Raw genomic sequence first — 16,943 nt, 5'->3', positions numbered from 1 at the left:
ACAAGCAAAAAAAAAAATTTAGGGGGGGACCGTCCCCCACCTAAATTTTAGGGGGGGGACACGTCCCCCCGCTGCCTATGGGGGCTAAATGCAGAAGCCTGAAGTTATGCAAAATAAATTTGATATCTGAAACTGAAAGTGAGGATTGACACAAAAGTCACGACGACAGGCAATATATCTTCATCCACACTCCACTTCACAGTTTATTCCTGACTGGGTTTCGATCTACTGAAGATAGATGCAGATCTCCCTCCATCTCCCTCTAGATCTAACGTTTCAGTATACAAAAAGAAGCTTCATTCTTCTTGATTTAATCAATCATGGGTTGGTCCTTGTAAATTGGAAATGAACCAAACCGGCCCGAAATTCTCTCGATGACCAATCGGCTAGGAGCCCATACAAAATACATGTGGTTAACACAGCGGCATAACCGCAACACTGCAAGCAACATACAGGCTGCACTGGGCGACGATGACAATCTAACTTCAACTTCAAAGACCAAATTCTGCTTTCCTTTAACAGAAGAATGATAGCAAACTCTCTAATTTGGTAGAGAAATAACCTGAGATCACAAAATACTGTGTGAAATTTGTAAATAGTCCACTGAATTCATGTGGTTATATCAATTTATACGTACTCACCGGAGTGTTCGTAGGTCCATTTTTGTGTGGAAAGAAAAGTTTCAGATTCGGGTTCAGAATGAATAAATTAGATGACGTAATGAGGTCAAATGAATAATTACTTCTGTAACACGATACCACTAGTATCGATGACAAAGAATCGGGGAAATCGCGTATTAATGACGCTCTTAGCCAATGAAAAGGGCGGAATATGAATATATTTACGCTCATGAATGTCAATGGGGGCTTATTTTTGTCTTCAAATGATCGCGGTAGGCGGAGCCTAATCTCATTTGTTTTGTGCTGAACGCGCGCGCAGCTTTCGGTCTAGTAATATATTATAAGGTCTTTGGCGTATCCCCAAAACAGTTGCTGGCATCGCGCAACTACGCGTATATTGATGCGCTTAATTACAAAGAGAGACGGAGCTAGCTAGCTAGCTGTGAAGAATTTTAGAGGAGAAGTAGAAAAGTAAGGAAAACAGAGAAAAAAAGGAGGAATAAATATTTAGGGCCTAACTAATTGTAGCATGAAAAAATAATTTTGAAAATTGTCATGGAAGATGAGTGAAGCTAATACCACAATCTAATCTAAATAATATAATTATTTGTTTGACATTCAGTCGGCAGGGTATCGGGATATTTGGTACTAAAAGATATGACAAAATTTATGACTGCTATCCCCCTGTCATAACTTTTGTCATATCTTTTGCTTGTATAAAAGAATAACTCGCATTTAAAGCCGCGTATTTTTGCTGCGCACTAAAGAGAAGAGACAAAATTTATGACAATTTTTGTGACAAAAGTTATGACATCCACCAGAATACCGATTTTGTCATATCTCTGAGATAAGATAAAATATGGAGAAAAGACAATGTTCAGAATACCGCCCCTGTTGTACTCAAACCTCCCATTTTCAAGTCAACATGCACCAAATATATTTCCTCGCACTTCGAATTATTATTGTTTATGTAGTGACATATCATTAAGGTCTTGATATAAACATTCCCCGTCCGTGCTTACGTTCGCATTAGTGGATTAGTGAGATATGTCTGCTCTTCATGATTTCCTAAAATCAGTCCATAAAAATGTCCCTTTTTCTGATCTGAATATCAAAATTTCAGCTTGCGCTCGCATCATTTGGTTAGTGAAATACGCATGGTCTACGTGAATTCCTACAAACTAGCCTTAGAATGTCCCTGTTCAGGTGTGAATTTCCTTATTTTTCAGCTCGCGCTTCGCGCTGGCAATATTTGACTAGTGAGATGCGTATGATAATCATGACTACAAAAAGTATGTCTTTAGGCGTAAATCTAACAAAACCAGCATGCGCTTGGCACTGGCAATAGATGACTATGTGAGATACGTGTCCTCTTAATGGATTCTTTTTAAAAATAGTCCTTAAAATATCCATGTTTGGGGTCAATATGTACAAAAATTTCAGCTCGCGCTTCGCGCTCGCAATATTTGATTATAGAGATGCACATGTTAATCATGATTACAATGACTACATATGCTTTATGTGTTTGGATGCATATAATTATAAGAAAATCAGCAAGCGCTTGGCACTCGCATTAGATTACTATGGTGAGATATGTATACTCTTAATAGATTCCTAAAATATAGTCCTATAAATGTCCGTTTGGGGTCAATATATACGAAAATTTCTGCTCGCGCTTTGCGCTCGCATTGTTTGTTTAGCGAGACAGGTACTTATCATGATTACAAAAATTTGCTTATAATGTCCCTTTGCTTATAATGTCACGTTGGCGTGGTCCTTGAAGTGACTTGGTTCTGACGGCTAAATAAATGGGAAAACATTAGATTCTGACCAAAAATCTCCATAGCCTCTTTACCTCACTTCCCACTACACCACGCCCAGGTCTCACTTGCCCTGCACACACACGTACGGCCTTTCCTGTACACGGCTTTTTAGCATTCTGCATACGTGGCGCGATAAACGCTCACCCTGACGTAGCGACACCGAATAATTGTACGCTTGGACGCATCGAATTCTAATAATAGTGTAGGACACTAGTACTGGAATGCGATTAAACGCGCGCAGGGGCGAACTTTGACAAATGACTACATATGCTTTATGTGTTTGGATGCATATAATTATAAGAAAATCAGCAAGCGCTTAGCACTCGCATTAGATTACTATGGTGAGATATGTATACTCTTAATAGATTCCTAAAATATAGTCCGATAAATGTCCGTTTGGGGTCAATATATACGAAAATTTCTGCTCGCGCTTTGCGCTCGCATTGTTTGTTTAGCGAGACAGGTACTTATCATGATTACAAAAATTTGCTTATAATGTCCCTTTTTAGGTCTGAATATCAAAAATTTTAAGCTCGCGCTTCGCGCTCGCATTATGTGATCAGTGACATACATATCCGTTTAATGACACTGTCCTTAAAATGTCTCTATTAGGTCAGCATACCTAGCAACTGAGCGCGCTTCGGGGGCTCACTAGGTGACTCAAAATTTTTACTAGTGCCCCCCTCCCATGCCGTGACCCACGGTACGCCACTGATTGGATATGAGATATAGATGCAGGAAAGATAATGTCCTGGGGCCGTTTCGTAAAGCTGTTCGTAAGTTGAGAGCGACTTTTCGAACGACTGGTAATCCTTTCTTAAGGTAAATGGTATATTCATAGGCGATGGTGCAGCGCATAAGAAAGGATCACCAGTCGTTCTTAAAGTCGCTCTTAACTTACGAAAGGCTTTATGAAACACCACCGAAATGTTAGCACATTGCATGCCTGAGAAGGGGTTTCATATACAAGACAAATATACACTGATGCTTATTTCGATCGGGCACCCGAGTGAAATAGATTGAGATCTAAAATCTGTAAATCCATCCACAGTAATACATTTTTGTTCTGTATCCGTCACGCTATAACCATTTTAGGGCACTCACATTCCTGTGATAGAACTGCACTCTAAGAAGATCTAAAATCTGCAAATTCATCCACTGTAATACATTTTTGTTCTGTATCCGTCACGTCATAACCATTTTAGGGCACTCACATTCCTGTGATAGAACTGCACTCTGGGAAGATCTAAAATCTGCAAATCCATCCACTGTAATACATTTTTGTTCTGTATTCGTCACGTCATAACCATTTCAGGGCACTCACATTCTGTGATAGAACTGCACACTGGGAAGATTCGTCAAGACTAAAGATATTAAGCTTTAGCAAATATGATCAGGCAAAATGGGTTTACAATTCGAAATCCAACTTTTCTCTGTTCTCCCCCCCCTCTGTATCTCTGTCTCACACACGCACACCCACACACGCGCACACACATCCAGTCTTGTAAATTGACAGTGTGGTACCGATTTATTATGTTTCCTCTTACCGGGCTCATTTTAGAACAGGTAACAAAAACAACAGAATGCAAGCATAGTTTGCTAATCAGGGATGCTTCTTTAGCAACATAATTCGCTGAACACGAAATTTTTACAGATGAGTGTACTATCTGAAATGGGCTTACTGATTTGCATGTTTATCTGAGCCGGTGACGTCCCCGGTTGGTGGGTAAAATGTCAGAAAAATGTCCTCAGTAGCGGTTCACACCCACACACACACACGCAAACATACACTATCACATTTAGCTTGCAGTTGCAAAGTAACGCTTTTCAGATAATGAATTGTGGAAACGTTGCCTTTTCATAAATCATTGCTTGTGAAACTGGAGCAGAACAAAAAAAACCGGGCCATGGTCATCGGTGTCTCTCTTCTTTTCAATCTCTCTTGCCTTCATGCCACAGTCAGACCGATGAAATCAACTCCACACCGATCAAACCTATTAAACTATTACCAATAACGTAACATCGGTCGGTTTGGAGCCGGTTTCGTTGGTGTGACTGTAGCCTTGTCAGAGAGGACCACCTGGCACAGTACAATGACTTTTTATTAAGGTGTACAGTATTTGATGGTATATACATGTACATGCAATTAAGATTCGTTATGGTGAGAGCGGTATTATATATAGGTTAATTAAGATTTACACATAACAATTCGTACGTTTTCACTACCAGCTACATTTTGCTGGTAATCTCACCCGCATGGGTGTTAACACCTGGAAATCGAAAAGTAGGTTTACGATGTCAGGTACGCTTCAAGGAGCTTGAGAGGGGGGTCAACGATCAAAGGGTATTTTCTTACCATTGTTTTGACCATTTTCATTTATAATCCGGGTGCTGAAAGTGAAATGATTGTGGATGGAAGAGAAGGTTGAAGCAATTTTAGAGAATTGGGACTGATTAGTAAAGAGTAATGTAGCTTGGCAGGATCGAAGGACGTCATGTATACGTACTTCTAAAAGAATGACGCTATGGTGTTTAATAAATTTGGACCAATATCTCTTCAGTGTCTCTGTCGGGTCTGTGCTGGCTGTTGTCAATAATTCAGGAAATACCTTGCTAATAAGAAGATGGATACAGAAGAATATGTGGGAGCTTGAGATATCAGCAATTCTTGGGTCATATTGTCATACTTTATCTCATCCGAACATTCGACAAAAGCGAGCTATGAATTGGTGACTTCCACCGATTCATTTTATTCTGTGATTCGAGATATAATTCATACTGATTAATCAGTTTCTAAAAGAAAGACAAACCTACAAAACATTTGACAGAGTTTCTACAGTATCAATTCTTGTAAAAACGGGCTTAGTTCTGTAAAGCAATGGCCGCTTTTCTTGATTCCCTCGAATCAACCCTCCCGCCTTCGATGGAAAGCAAGCTCAATGATGTCGAGGGCAACGTTGAAAGCGACGATGGCGACGCTGGATCAGACATCGAGCAGAACACAGGGTTATCTGTACCCACAGTCGACCCATCACATGCGGTGTCGGACGTCGTCGGCAGCTTCGAAGACCTACTGGACGGGAATATGACCACGGAAGACGGGACTGTCATCCCGAAAGAAGTCATGATGAACACCGCCTGCATCATCTTCGGCGATTTCGCGGCGACGTTCGTCGCGTGCGCATTCATAACCAACATCTTCACTTTCGGGAAGGAATTCTTGCTTTACGACGACGGCGAGATCGAGAAAACGAACCTGATCGTCACCGGCGTCGAAGCCGGGTTGTACCTCTTGACGGGGTGCTTCACGGATTGGTTCGGAGGTTACTCAGAAGCGATAAAAATATACGGACAAATCTGCTTCATAGGTAGGTTATGTTAAAAATAAAACATCTCCATTTAACAAAATACGTTTCAGCGATGTTCACTTTATATTATTAAATTGATAACCAATTCTATCTTTACATTCAGGTGGAGAAAATAGACTCAAATTTGATTTAATTGTAAAGAAATACAAAGGGATAATGAGAAAGACACGATTATTTCACACTTTGCATACTAACTAAGACATCATGATGGAACTGTTTCACCGTGAAAATGAGGAACATCACATCGGTAAACTTTGACTAATTATTGTTAAAAAGTGCATCTTCCAGAAAGGAACAGTAACCTAGAACACGTTCAGATTACAAAGAATACAATATTTATTGCAACAGAAATATCATAGCCTTAGGTAAAAATTATTAAGGGTCTGATGTATGTCATTTGTCCGCCATAATGCACAACTTTACGAGCTATGATAACCGGGTTGTTTGTATATTTAAAGGGGAATTCCAGAATCCAGTCTGAAAATTATGTACTACAACATATAGAGCAAAGTGAGACAAACGAAGACTGAAGATTTCATCAAAATCGGACGTGGATTTTAGTGTTAAGCTTTCCTCCACCTAATCTATTATATTGCTTCACAGGAAAGGCAGGTAGCTGCAAATTATGCGGGTATTTTGACTTTATTTTGATCTTTATATCTCAACACTCCTTTACATTGTACATAATTATTCTGTATATATTTTCTACAAACTATTTTTACTATTATGTTCTTATAATTCATCAAAATCGCATGGACCCCACCCCCTTGTAAAAGCAAATCCCCAAAATAGCAATATGTCGAGCATTTGAAAACCATGGGGATTTCTACGTCCTCATATGATTTCCGATATAGTCGATCCATCCTACTTCAATGGTGGACCGTTTAGTCGAAACATTTTTTTAAGCGAACCCCCCCCCCAAAAAAAGGAATGAATGAAAAATAAGAGTAGTACTAAATTTTGGCGTTACCATCATGGTCATGGTTGCATTGGCGGCGGAAGCCACAAAAATTAGGGGGGGGGGGGTCAACCTGATGATAACCAACAAAAAAAAAAAAAAGGTTATCAACTAAAAATTTAGGGGGGACCATCCCCCCAACTAACATTTTTTTTTTGGGGGGGGGATTTGTCCCCCCATCCCCCCGCTTCGCCGACTATGCATGGTTACATTCGTTCATTTTCCTTTATTTCTACCATACAGGAGCCTGCATCTTACCTTTATTGACGTTCAACTGGTCTGTCATTGGTCCTTCCTATGGCATATCTGTTCCTATTCGTCGTATATTCTTCTACACGGCCCGCATTGTCGCAGGATTGGGCGTGTGCGGCATTCAGGCGACTTCGCCTCCGTTTGCGGCGCGTCAGATCGAGAAGTATGGCACTAACAGTGTCCAAAGTTGCTTTCACCAGTAAGTTTTTGAACCATTCCACACACATACAAAAAAAAAGAAATCACAGACCTGTAGGCTAAATGAAAAAATGTAAAGCCTAGATCGGGACATTATTTGTATTGTGTTTTTTTGTATTGACATTACCCGATTGCAATTGTAAGCTTATTATTTTCGTTGACTTTTGTTTTTAACTAATTTGTATAGTATGTTGAAAAATATATAGAAATAATATAAAACAATCAATTCAAATTCAAAATTACTATTAAGTATTTTATCTGGGTTCATATTACTTGATCACTCTAATCTATCCTGACTACAGATTTTTGACTGCTCTTGCGGGGCAGGAATTTAAAACACTTGGGTGAATCTATGCGTTTTTGTTTGTTTGCATTTATTTCTGCGTTCAAAAACACAATGCAAAAATATTTACAATTACAATATACAAAATATTTCACAATATAATCAATGTGGTCATATCACATATTTTTTAATTTTTTAAACAAGTGCACACCTAGTTACCAATAATGCATATAGCATTTACATTTGTGTGAAAGCAGGATAAAAGAGCATTGTAGATTAAATGCCTTGCTCACGGGCATAGGTGCCGGGGCCGGGGATCGAACCTCAGACTTTCCATGTATAGCCAGGCGCCTTAGACCACTCGGCCACGGCACCTCCATTATTACATATTACATAATAAACATAAATAAGGATGTGAGTATAAATCAATCTTTTATAAATGTAAACATATTTATATAATGTAATAAATATATATATAATGTAACTACATGTACACTATCACAAAATGAATTTTTTTATAAGGAATTATTTTTTATGCTGGCTCGTTTCGCTCCCACGTGACCCTTTAGGTATTATCCTATACGCCATGTCGTGCCCCCTAAAAATTATTCCCTTATTATGCCCCCCTTTTAGAGGGAATACCCTTTCTTTGAATATTTGATATGACCAATAAAACAATTCATTTGTCAATTCTAATTGATGATGATAATAATAATAATTGGTGCTTATATATCGCATAATCAATTAAGACTTCTCTATGCGCTTTACAAAATGCAAATTTCTCTCCAATATTACAATTACACTCGAACCATGACAACGAAAATAAGTATGTTTTTAAATGTCTTTTAAGTGATTCTCCGTTGTTCAGTTTTTGAACGCATCCGGGATACATGTATGCGATACAACAATAGGCCTCTACGATGCAGACCTTCTGAAGGCGAGATGAAAAACCCACTCATAGCACTCCTTGTTAGGGAAAGTAGGTTATCCAGAAGGTGTACGGGTTAAATTTTCAACTCTGTTAAAAGTGTTTTTTATACAACTCCCAAGAATGTACTGTAATCTGAATGGTCCAAATCGGATCACATATTCAGCGAATTTGCACTATCTTGTACTCTAACGTCATACCTAATGTACTATCCTGCACTCTGACGTCAGAGTGCAGGATAATGCGAGGTCTGGAATTATCTAGAATTTAGATCAAATACAGCATTCGGAGCAACTCAGTAACATGGGGGAGGAGGGGGTTGTATAAAACAAGCAATACACCCATTCTTGTGGATAGAGGATCTAAATAATGAACTCTGTGCTCGACTCGCCAAACCGAGGTCCACAGGACCCAGTGCGGTATATCCATTGGCTCTTCTCGCACATCGTTAATTATTTGGCCCCGCATGCACGCACTTACTTGCATTATTTGTGTGACTTACGAATTGTTTCAATCTCTCCTCGGTGTCGTCTTTGTCTTTCCAGCATTTACATAGCGATACAGTGCGCACCCCTTCTAGCTTTGACTGGCCTTTCCTTTATTCAACTTACTGTATCTTTCTTCTGCGGATACATGGCTACAGTTGCTTTCATCGTCCTCAAAATGATATTCTTTAAGTACGTCAAATCGGAGTTTCGTCAGAGCACACCAGACAGTAAGTTAAACCTCTGAAATCTTCTTAGTCGAGTCTGTGTCAGTATTTCCGCATTTCTACAGAATTATCCTAAAATGAATCGGGGTAATACTAACTGGACCAATCGATAGCAGATAAAGTGGGTAGTGTCATGGTGGTAGATGGTAGATTTGAAATAAGACCGACTGCATGTATACCAAGGTTGAATCAATTTTACAAGCCGGCATACCTCGCGTGGGTTCAGACTGGGCGGGTGCACATAATAATAATAATAATAATAATAGGCATTTATATAGCGCCATCTATCTAGAAATATTCTATTCCGAGGCGCGTTTTTTTTTTATTATTATTATTACCCCGGCTTTAGCTCGAGCTGCCTCTCAGCGCTCATGCATTCAAGGAATTAATCCTGCCGGGTACCCATTCACCTCACCTGGGTCGAGTGCAGCACAGTGTGGATAAATTTCTTGCTGAAGGAAATTACGCCGTGGCTGGGATTCGAACCCACGACCCTCTGTTTCAAAGTCAGAAGACTTATCCACTGGGCCACAACGCTCCACACGCACACACATACACATCGTCTCTCACACACACCCGCATTATCGATCTGTCTATCCATATGTCTATATATCTACCTACCCATCTCCCCATCTCCACCCCGCCCCCTCTCCAACCCCACGTTCCTGCTATTAGAATACGTTACCATCTACTTTAGATTTCATCACCTTTTCCAAATGGTAATGACTATGGTAATGTTGTTTCATGTTTGTCCATTACTATTCATGTGAACGTAAGCAATGTCGTTTGGGATCTTGGTATAATGAATAATTAATTTGACTCTGATTTAAGATAAGAATTGGTGTCTGAAGCTTAGAAATATTATCTCCCTATCGCTATTAGTAGTAAGAGCTATTAGCAACCGCAGTGTAGAATACAAGTACCAGCAGTATCAGCAGCAGCAGGCGCCACACGCGTAAAACATTCTCCTATTAGACTTATGTGTAAAAATGGCACTTTTAGCAAATTTATAAAAGATAAACGTGAAATTAGAGGGTCGAATGTCTACTACCATTGGATAAGATATATATATATATACACTCTTAAAAATGAAGTGCTCCTTGAGCACTTACAGTGCTTGCATAGTGACTGCACCACGAGTGCCGATTTTCGAGTTCAAATTTAAGCTAGAAAATCAGCACTCGTCGTGCAGACACTATACAAGCACTGTAAGTGCCAAATTAGCACTTTATTTTTTACAGTGTATGACATTCCATATCTAACCATAAATGGGAATCGTAACCAGCTTATTTTAAAAATAAATAGCCATTTACGAAGATAACTATGACGGGATCGAATTCATCAAGTGAAACAGTAAAATAGCCCTAATTCTTCCGCCAGTCAAAAAATAGTTCCAAAGTCATTGATTGATATACTGCATATTCCCAATTTGGGCAAAGGAACTTCCGTAGTTACCATTTCTAGAATAAGTGTTAGATTTTCAATCATATTTCCTCGCAACTTTTCATAAATTTTGCTCGATATACCATTTATCTGACCCCTTCAGAATGTTTGGCTCGATACGCCACTAAAATTAGTAGTAGTAGTAGTAGTAGTAGTAGTAGAAATAATAATAGTGGTAGTCCTTTAAAGTTGTTGTAGTAGTAGTAGTAGTAGTAGTAGTAGTAGTAGTAGTAGTAGTAGTAGTAGTAGTAATAGTAGTAGTAGTAATAGTAGTACACTGTTATAAAATTTATCCTTAAAATAAAAGAAGTTCCTGCAGCAGAGTCTCGAGATCATCTGTAATCTTATTGAATTGCGTAATCTTACAGGAATTTGGTATTTGGTGTATGGAATCTTACAAATTTCCTTGAATAAAACACCCTTTTCCCCTTTTTTTAACAGACCTGTTATGTTAAATTGCAGAAAAATTCCTGTTTTATGAATTTAGAGAATGATTCTGTTATTGCTTTCTGCAAAATCTTCTGTTTATTTTCTGTAAAATCACGGGTTTTTTAACAGTGTAGAAGTAGAAGTAGAAGTAGAAGTAATAGTAGTTGCAAGAGGAGCAGCCGGATCAGCCGTGATAACAGATTGTGACGATCTTTAATGCATTGGTGCTATGATAAAGAATAGTAATTCGGATTGCGTTATGTTGTGTTCTCCTCTAGCTTTTTCTTCTTTGTTTTTCTTTTCTGATGAACAGAAGGAAAGGCAGCTGGTTCAATTGTGACGAGTGCAACCGATGAAATAAAGGGTATTCTTTCATCGTGCTGCACCTACTGCCATTGCAGTTGTTGCTCTAACCCTACTTCTTCCAAATTGTCTTACGATGAGGAAAGTATGCAACTTCTTTGCGAAGTCTCACCGATAAAGTCCTTGACCAATAGCGACGATGTGACTTTACTGAAGACGACATCAAACCAGCTTAAGGAAAGTGATCAGCCAAGGAAAATGTCATTGCCGAACAAAACATCTCCAAGCATTTCAAGCAGTACGACAACAGGAAACGGAAGCGCTCCTCAACCGACCAAAGCAACATCAACGTCATCTACATCACCAGTCCCGTCGAGAATTGCGAAGAACAATTCCCTTTCGACAAGCACTTACGGAAGCATCGACCTATCTAGCTCGAATGAAAGCCTCTATGAATCAGTCCGCCATTGTTTGTGGGTAGGCTACGCAATGTTACTTCTGTCGTGCCAGGTTCCATACAGTATGATGCGTCATCAGGTGAGTGTTCGATGTTCCACCCCGCCCACCCCTTTGAAAAAATTGGAAAATAAGAAACTTAGACAAAAAGCGAAACATTGCAAATAATACTACTAACATGACTATAGGCCTACTTATCTAACTGCCTCTCAGTATAAAGAATCTAAGGTTTAGATGCAGAAGGGTGGATGCCATCTGACCTTTTGCGCGCCACAAGATATACATTCAGGATATAGGAGCCATCGGCAGACTGCTTAAGTAATGATTAATAAGAGAAAAGATAGAGGTTGAGGCAACTATATAAGTCAGTTTCTTCCGAACCGTCACAACTCGGTCACTGTTGAGAAAGCCATTATGAAGTTATTAAAACACATTTATATAACGATTGTCATTCTCGTTATGTTCTCCAGATTTCAACGACCTATGTGAGTCAGGCGATGCGGATGAAGCCGTCAATTCTTGGGAAAAGTATCAGCCCATCCCTCCTTCAAGAATGCCTGCCTCTGGTCGGCATAGTAATTACCCCACTAGTTAACGTGTACATTTATTCATTCATCCATACAAGATTCAAGACACTGACATTGGCGAACAGAATCGGTAAGGCATGCCTTTTTTTACATCTCCTTTTAGTAGTTCTGAAAAGATTATAAAAGATGAAAAGCCTACATGAGGTAGAAGAAGATAAAGGAACCTCGTAGCCCACACTGTCAGAAAATATATCCTTCAAATAAAAGAAGTTCATGCAGCAGAGTCTCAAGAACACCTGTAACCTTACAAGATTGCGTAATCTTACAGGAAATTGGTATTTGGTGTATGGAAGTTTCCTTTAAACACCCTTTCCCCCTTTTAAACAGACATGTTCTGTTAAATTGCAGAAAAATTCCTGTTTTATAAATTTACAGAAGATTCTGTTATTGCTTCCTGCAAAATCTTCGCCTTTTTTTGTAAGATCAGGGTGGTTTTTAACAGTGCACGACTACTTAATCAGCAAGAGGCAAATGAAATGATTTTTATTTTGATCGGGAGGCGAAAGAAAGCCCCCACAAACAAACACATACACTTAAACCCCTCGCATGCCATTGGTGATATCACTGACAATTTAATGACTAAAATGTTCTTGATTTTAGCACTCGGCATTGTCTTGGCGACGCTGTCCGTTCTCTGTGCTGCCATCGCTGAGACGGCTCGGATGTTGTTTATCGACCGAGGCGATTCCTTCGTCCAGGAGATCAACAACCAAACCATTGTCGCTTCCGATCTCACACTCGATGCACTCATTCCTCAGTACGTCCTAATGGGCGCAGCCGATGTGTTCGTATTCATCACAAGTAAGTTCCTTGCGGATATCATTCGGGCTTCGGAGGCTTCTAATTCATAGGTAGTCCATCATCTACTCTTTGGTATTTTCTTCTTCATAAAAATCTAGTTTTAAACCCTAACCAGCCAGATATTCCGCTCTTATCGTACTATTATAATTGTCCATCTTTGGGTGGATTATTTCATTGGTCTGCTAAAACATGCATAAAAAATTTGCCACCTGCTATTAATGCACTTGATCCAGTGGGATACCAATAAAGGAGTTGTGTTTGTTACACGTTGTAGAAAAAACCTAACCGTTGGAGGGTGGAAAATAATGATCGTCCACACTTATTTATCAGGTCTTAATCACATCCAAGTCTGTATCTTTTGAATTGTTGAATGTTGGTACGGATAGTAATATGAAGTTTAATCGTCTTTTCTTGAGGAATGATGAGTTGGTTAGAAGGAAATTTAAAATAAATGAGATATTGTGGAAATAAAAAGGTAAAAGGTGGGTAATGATAAATCCATAATTTGTTAATATCTTTGAAAGAGTTCGATATTCTTCATAAGAATGAGTTGCTCCCCACCATATGAGCTATTATTAATATTTCACTTTCTCTAAATACGCTAAACCTAGTTGCTCGTCTATCAATTCCCGTGACCTTACATTCGGGCTTTTAAAACTTATTTTGTGAACATATTAATCCTTTAAAGATGTCTGAGGACTTACCACAAACTGAAAAACTTGAATCCTATTCGTTGCCTCCTCTTTTTGAAAAAAAATTGTGAATTTAATTTCAGTTCTTAACATGTCTAAAGACTAACCACATCTTTAACCATAATTCTCCTGTACGTTGCCTCCTCTGTTTTAAAGTCTTCTTGCATACTTTACAAAGAGAACTAATTGAAAAAAGGCAGCAACAGAAGGGAAACGTAACTTAAGATACGTTTGGTTTTAATATTGCCTTTAAATTACCAATACAGAGCAAACATTATTTTATGAGATTTTATAGTTTAATTTTCTTCTCACTTGGTTTCTTGTAAGCTACAGCACAAATTTAACCTAGACGCTTTGCTCAACAGACTTCTGTTCTAATTATTTGTCATAATCCACCTTTGCTTTTAAAGGCCTGGAGTTCGCATTTCGACAGTCCCCCTGTACTATGCAGGCGATAGCCACCGGGATCTTTCTATGCTACGAAGCCGTTGGTCGTATCATGGCCGTTCTACTTGTCTCTCTTATCAACAAAATGACCGCAGGTATGATTCCAGAGAATTTCAACCTGAGTTTTCAGAAATCAACATTAATAATAATTACCCCCCGAGACTTACGCCCCGATAAAATCAATGCTACTCTCCAAATCAATGAATGGTAAATTCCAAGACTGAGGACTTAGGCTGACGATTCTTCATTTCAATAGTGGCGTATCTAGGATGAGTGCTAAAATTGCCCCTCCCAACTTCTGGCACGGCAGCTGAATGCAGTGGCTTGTTCACCTGTTCTTCTACTTGTCACGGTTGTTTTTACCCTGCGACTTCTTCCCATTTTTGTGCCACTAAAAATGACACCCATAGCCCTATCCACACCCCCAGATACCTTACGTATTCACAGAAAACAAAATTAGTTTCTTTAGTTTTGTCAACTCGACTGCTATCATTTGAGGAAGCATCGTCACAGTGTGGCTGATATTTAATCAATTAGTTTTATCCAAAATCGTCGCTGTTTTAATTTTCTTAATTCTTTCCTTATAATTACTTCTCGTTTTAGGTGACCCTTGGGTTCCAAGTGATATCAACAATGGTCATTTGAATTACTATTTTCTCGTCTTGACCGCCATCAGCTTGACCAATCTAATCACCTACTTGTTAATGGAGAAAGGTTATGAAGAAGTTGATCAGTACCTGTGTCCTGACGAGGAAACTTACGGCGGTGGAGACAGCACCAGCCAATCGGCAACCCCTGCCACACAGCCAGCTGCTGGTAAACCACCCTCAAAAGGCCTCCCAAAGACACCCGCTAAACAGGTGACAGCGACGACATCCTCTGTATAATTGTTTCCTTTAAACTCAGAAAATATTTTTACAAAAAATCTGTTGTTTCTTTAACGACATCATCGGGCACGTCTGAGGGGCCAGATGTCATACATTGTGCAGGTCTTGCTGGATCAACAACTACTTTCCTTTGCATGTTCCTTGCGGAGTGGATTGAAGTCATCATTCACCGCTTATCCGACCTACAACTTTCATTTCCGTTTTATTGAGAGAGGATATTCTACTTCATCTTCCGTGGCATCTTCATGAAAGTGACATTCTGACCTGCCTGACTTGGAGCTAAGTTTCCTTTAGCAAGAGTTCGTTATCTTTAAGCTGCATTAAGCTACATGTGTAGATAATTGAAGAAAGGTTATTGGTTTTGAAGGTCACTCATCCAAGTTGATAATTGCAATAGATTTATATAATGTATAAAAAAGTTGAACTAAGCGTTGTATACATGTAGATGCTACATTATTGTTATTATCATGACTATTGTGCCAGTGTTGTATAAAATAATGGAATTAGAGTTTTAAAGTTTTGAAACAATGACGGTAAGAGCAGTTTTGAATTGAAATCGATTGGAAATAAACTGTATCTACCAACTGCCTATGACGAGTTTGTATTCTTGGTTGTACTGTTTACTGTAACTTTCATGTCACCGTATCATAGCGCAAATCCCTGCGGAAATATCCCATGCGGAATGTAACTATCAAAGTTATTGTTTGATTATGTCGACGCCTGTTTTTTAAGGTTTGTCGATCTGACTACATCATTACTCTCTTCGAATCTCACGTGAACATGATGAATAGCATCAGTATGCGAATAATTCACACCATTAAAGAGTTTAAAGGTTATTATCCCCAAAAATACTGACTTGAATCTACAGAGAAAAATCAAATTTATCGAAATCGGATATAAAATAAGTAAGTTATGACATTTTCGCTTATTTTCCACAAAACATTAATATGCACAACTCTGTGATATGCAGATGAGAGAGTCGATTATGTCCCTAAATACTTCTTTTGATTTTTATTGTTTGAATTATACAATATTCAATTTTCATAGATTTATAACAATGGTAGTTCCACAAGTTCAGGGAGGAATATACATGTATTTCACATGACATTGAGGAAAAAATATTTCATATCTATTTTACCATGAAATACAAAAGAAAAAGTGAGTGAGTGATGTCATCAGTCCCCTCATTTGCTTACTGACGAGGATAACTCTTTCGTAAAATTCAGCGAAACTTTAAAATGTCACAACTTTCCTTTTTTACATCCGATTTTTATGAAATTTTCAGCAATATGCTAGTTTGATTTTTCTCTTTTTACAAATTCCAACTTTTTGTTTGGAACAGGAGCACCCATGCACTGGGTAGTGTGCATACACACCAGCGGGCACCGTCACACATACACATAATAATTGCGTGCATCTAAGACGCCACTGATTTCTCTCCCCTAAGATTGAGGTTGCGGAATATAGAGTTGTTGCGTTTAAAACCAACTCAGAAAAAATCAAGCTTTTGATTGGTTTAATGTCAGGTTGTGCTTCATTTTTGGAGTATCATTGAAATGCAACTATTCTCCATGCATCGGCCCCCAAGGCGATGCTAAAGGAGTATCCAATAGTAAATGGGTAATGTTAGGACCGTCGATACCCCAGATCTGTAATCAGTTTCGGCTATTTTGGGGAATCTTTTCGAGAATTAACTGTAAAAATGGCTTGTCCAAGTACTCAGGAACTATACTAGCTCCGTGGTTATAGGTTCTAC

General features: G+C 38.8%; 1 protein-coding gene across 1 annotated transcript; it reads left to right on the top strand.

Annotated features, from left to right (window-relative positions):
• The first annotated feature begins 4,735 nt into the window (after nt 1-4,735).
• On the top strand, nt 4,736-15,776 carry LOC121427566 (protein NRT1/ PTR FAMILY 1.2-like). Its single transcript, XM_041624021.1, has 8 exons — nt 4,736-5,811; nt 7,013-7,220; nt 8,976-9,145; nt 11,328-11,854; nt 12,244-12,430; nt 12,961-13,161; nt 14,264-14,395; nt 14,904-15,776. The coding sequence occupies exons 1-8, from the start codon at nt 5,322-5,324 to the stop codon at nt 15,185-15,187; spliced, it is 2,199 nt and encodes a 732-aa protein (XP_041479955.1). The 5' UTR covers nt 4,736-5,321; the 3' UTR covers nt 15,188-15,776.
• The last annotated feature ends 1,167 nt before the right edge of the window (nt 15,777-16,943 follow it).

Source organism: Lytechinus variegatus, chromosome 14 (assembly GCF_018143015.1).
Source record: "Lytechinus variegatus isolate NC3 chromosome 14, Lvar_3.0, whole genome shotgun sequence".
Classification (NCBI taxonomy): domain Eukaryota; kingdom Metazoa; phylum Echinodermata; class Echinoidea; order Temnopleuroida; family Toxopneustidae; genus Lytechinus; species Lytechinus variegatus.
Note: the sequence above shows the minus strand (reverse complement) of the source record. Positions and strands in the feature narration are given on the sequence as shown.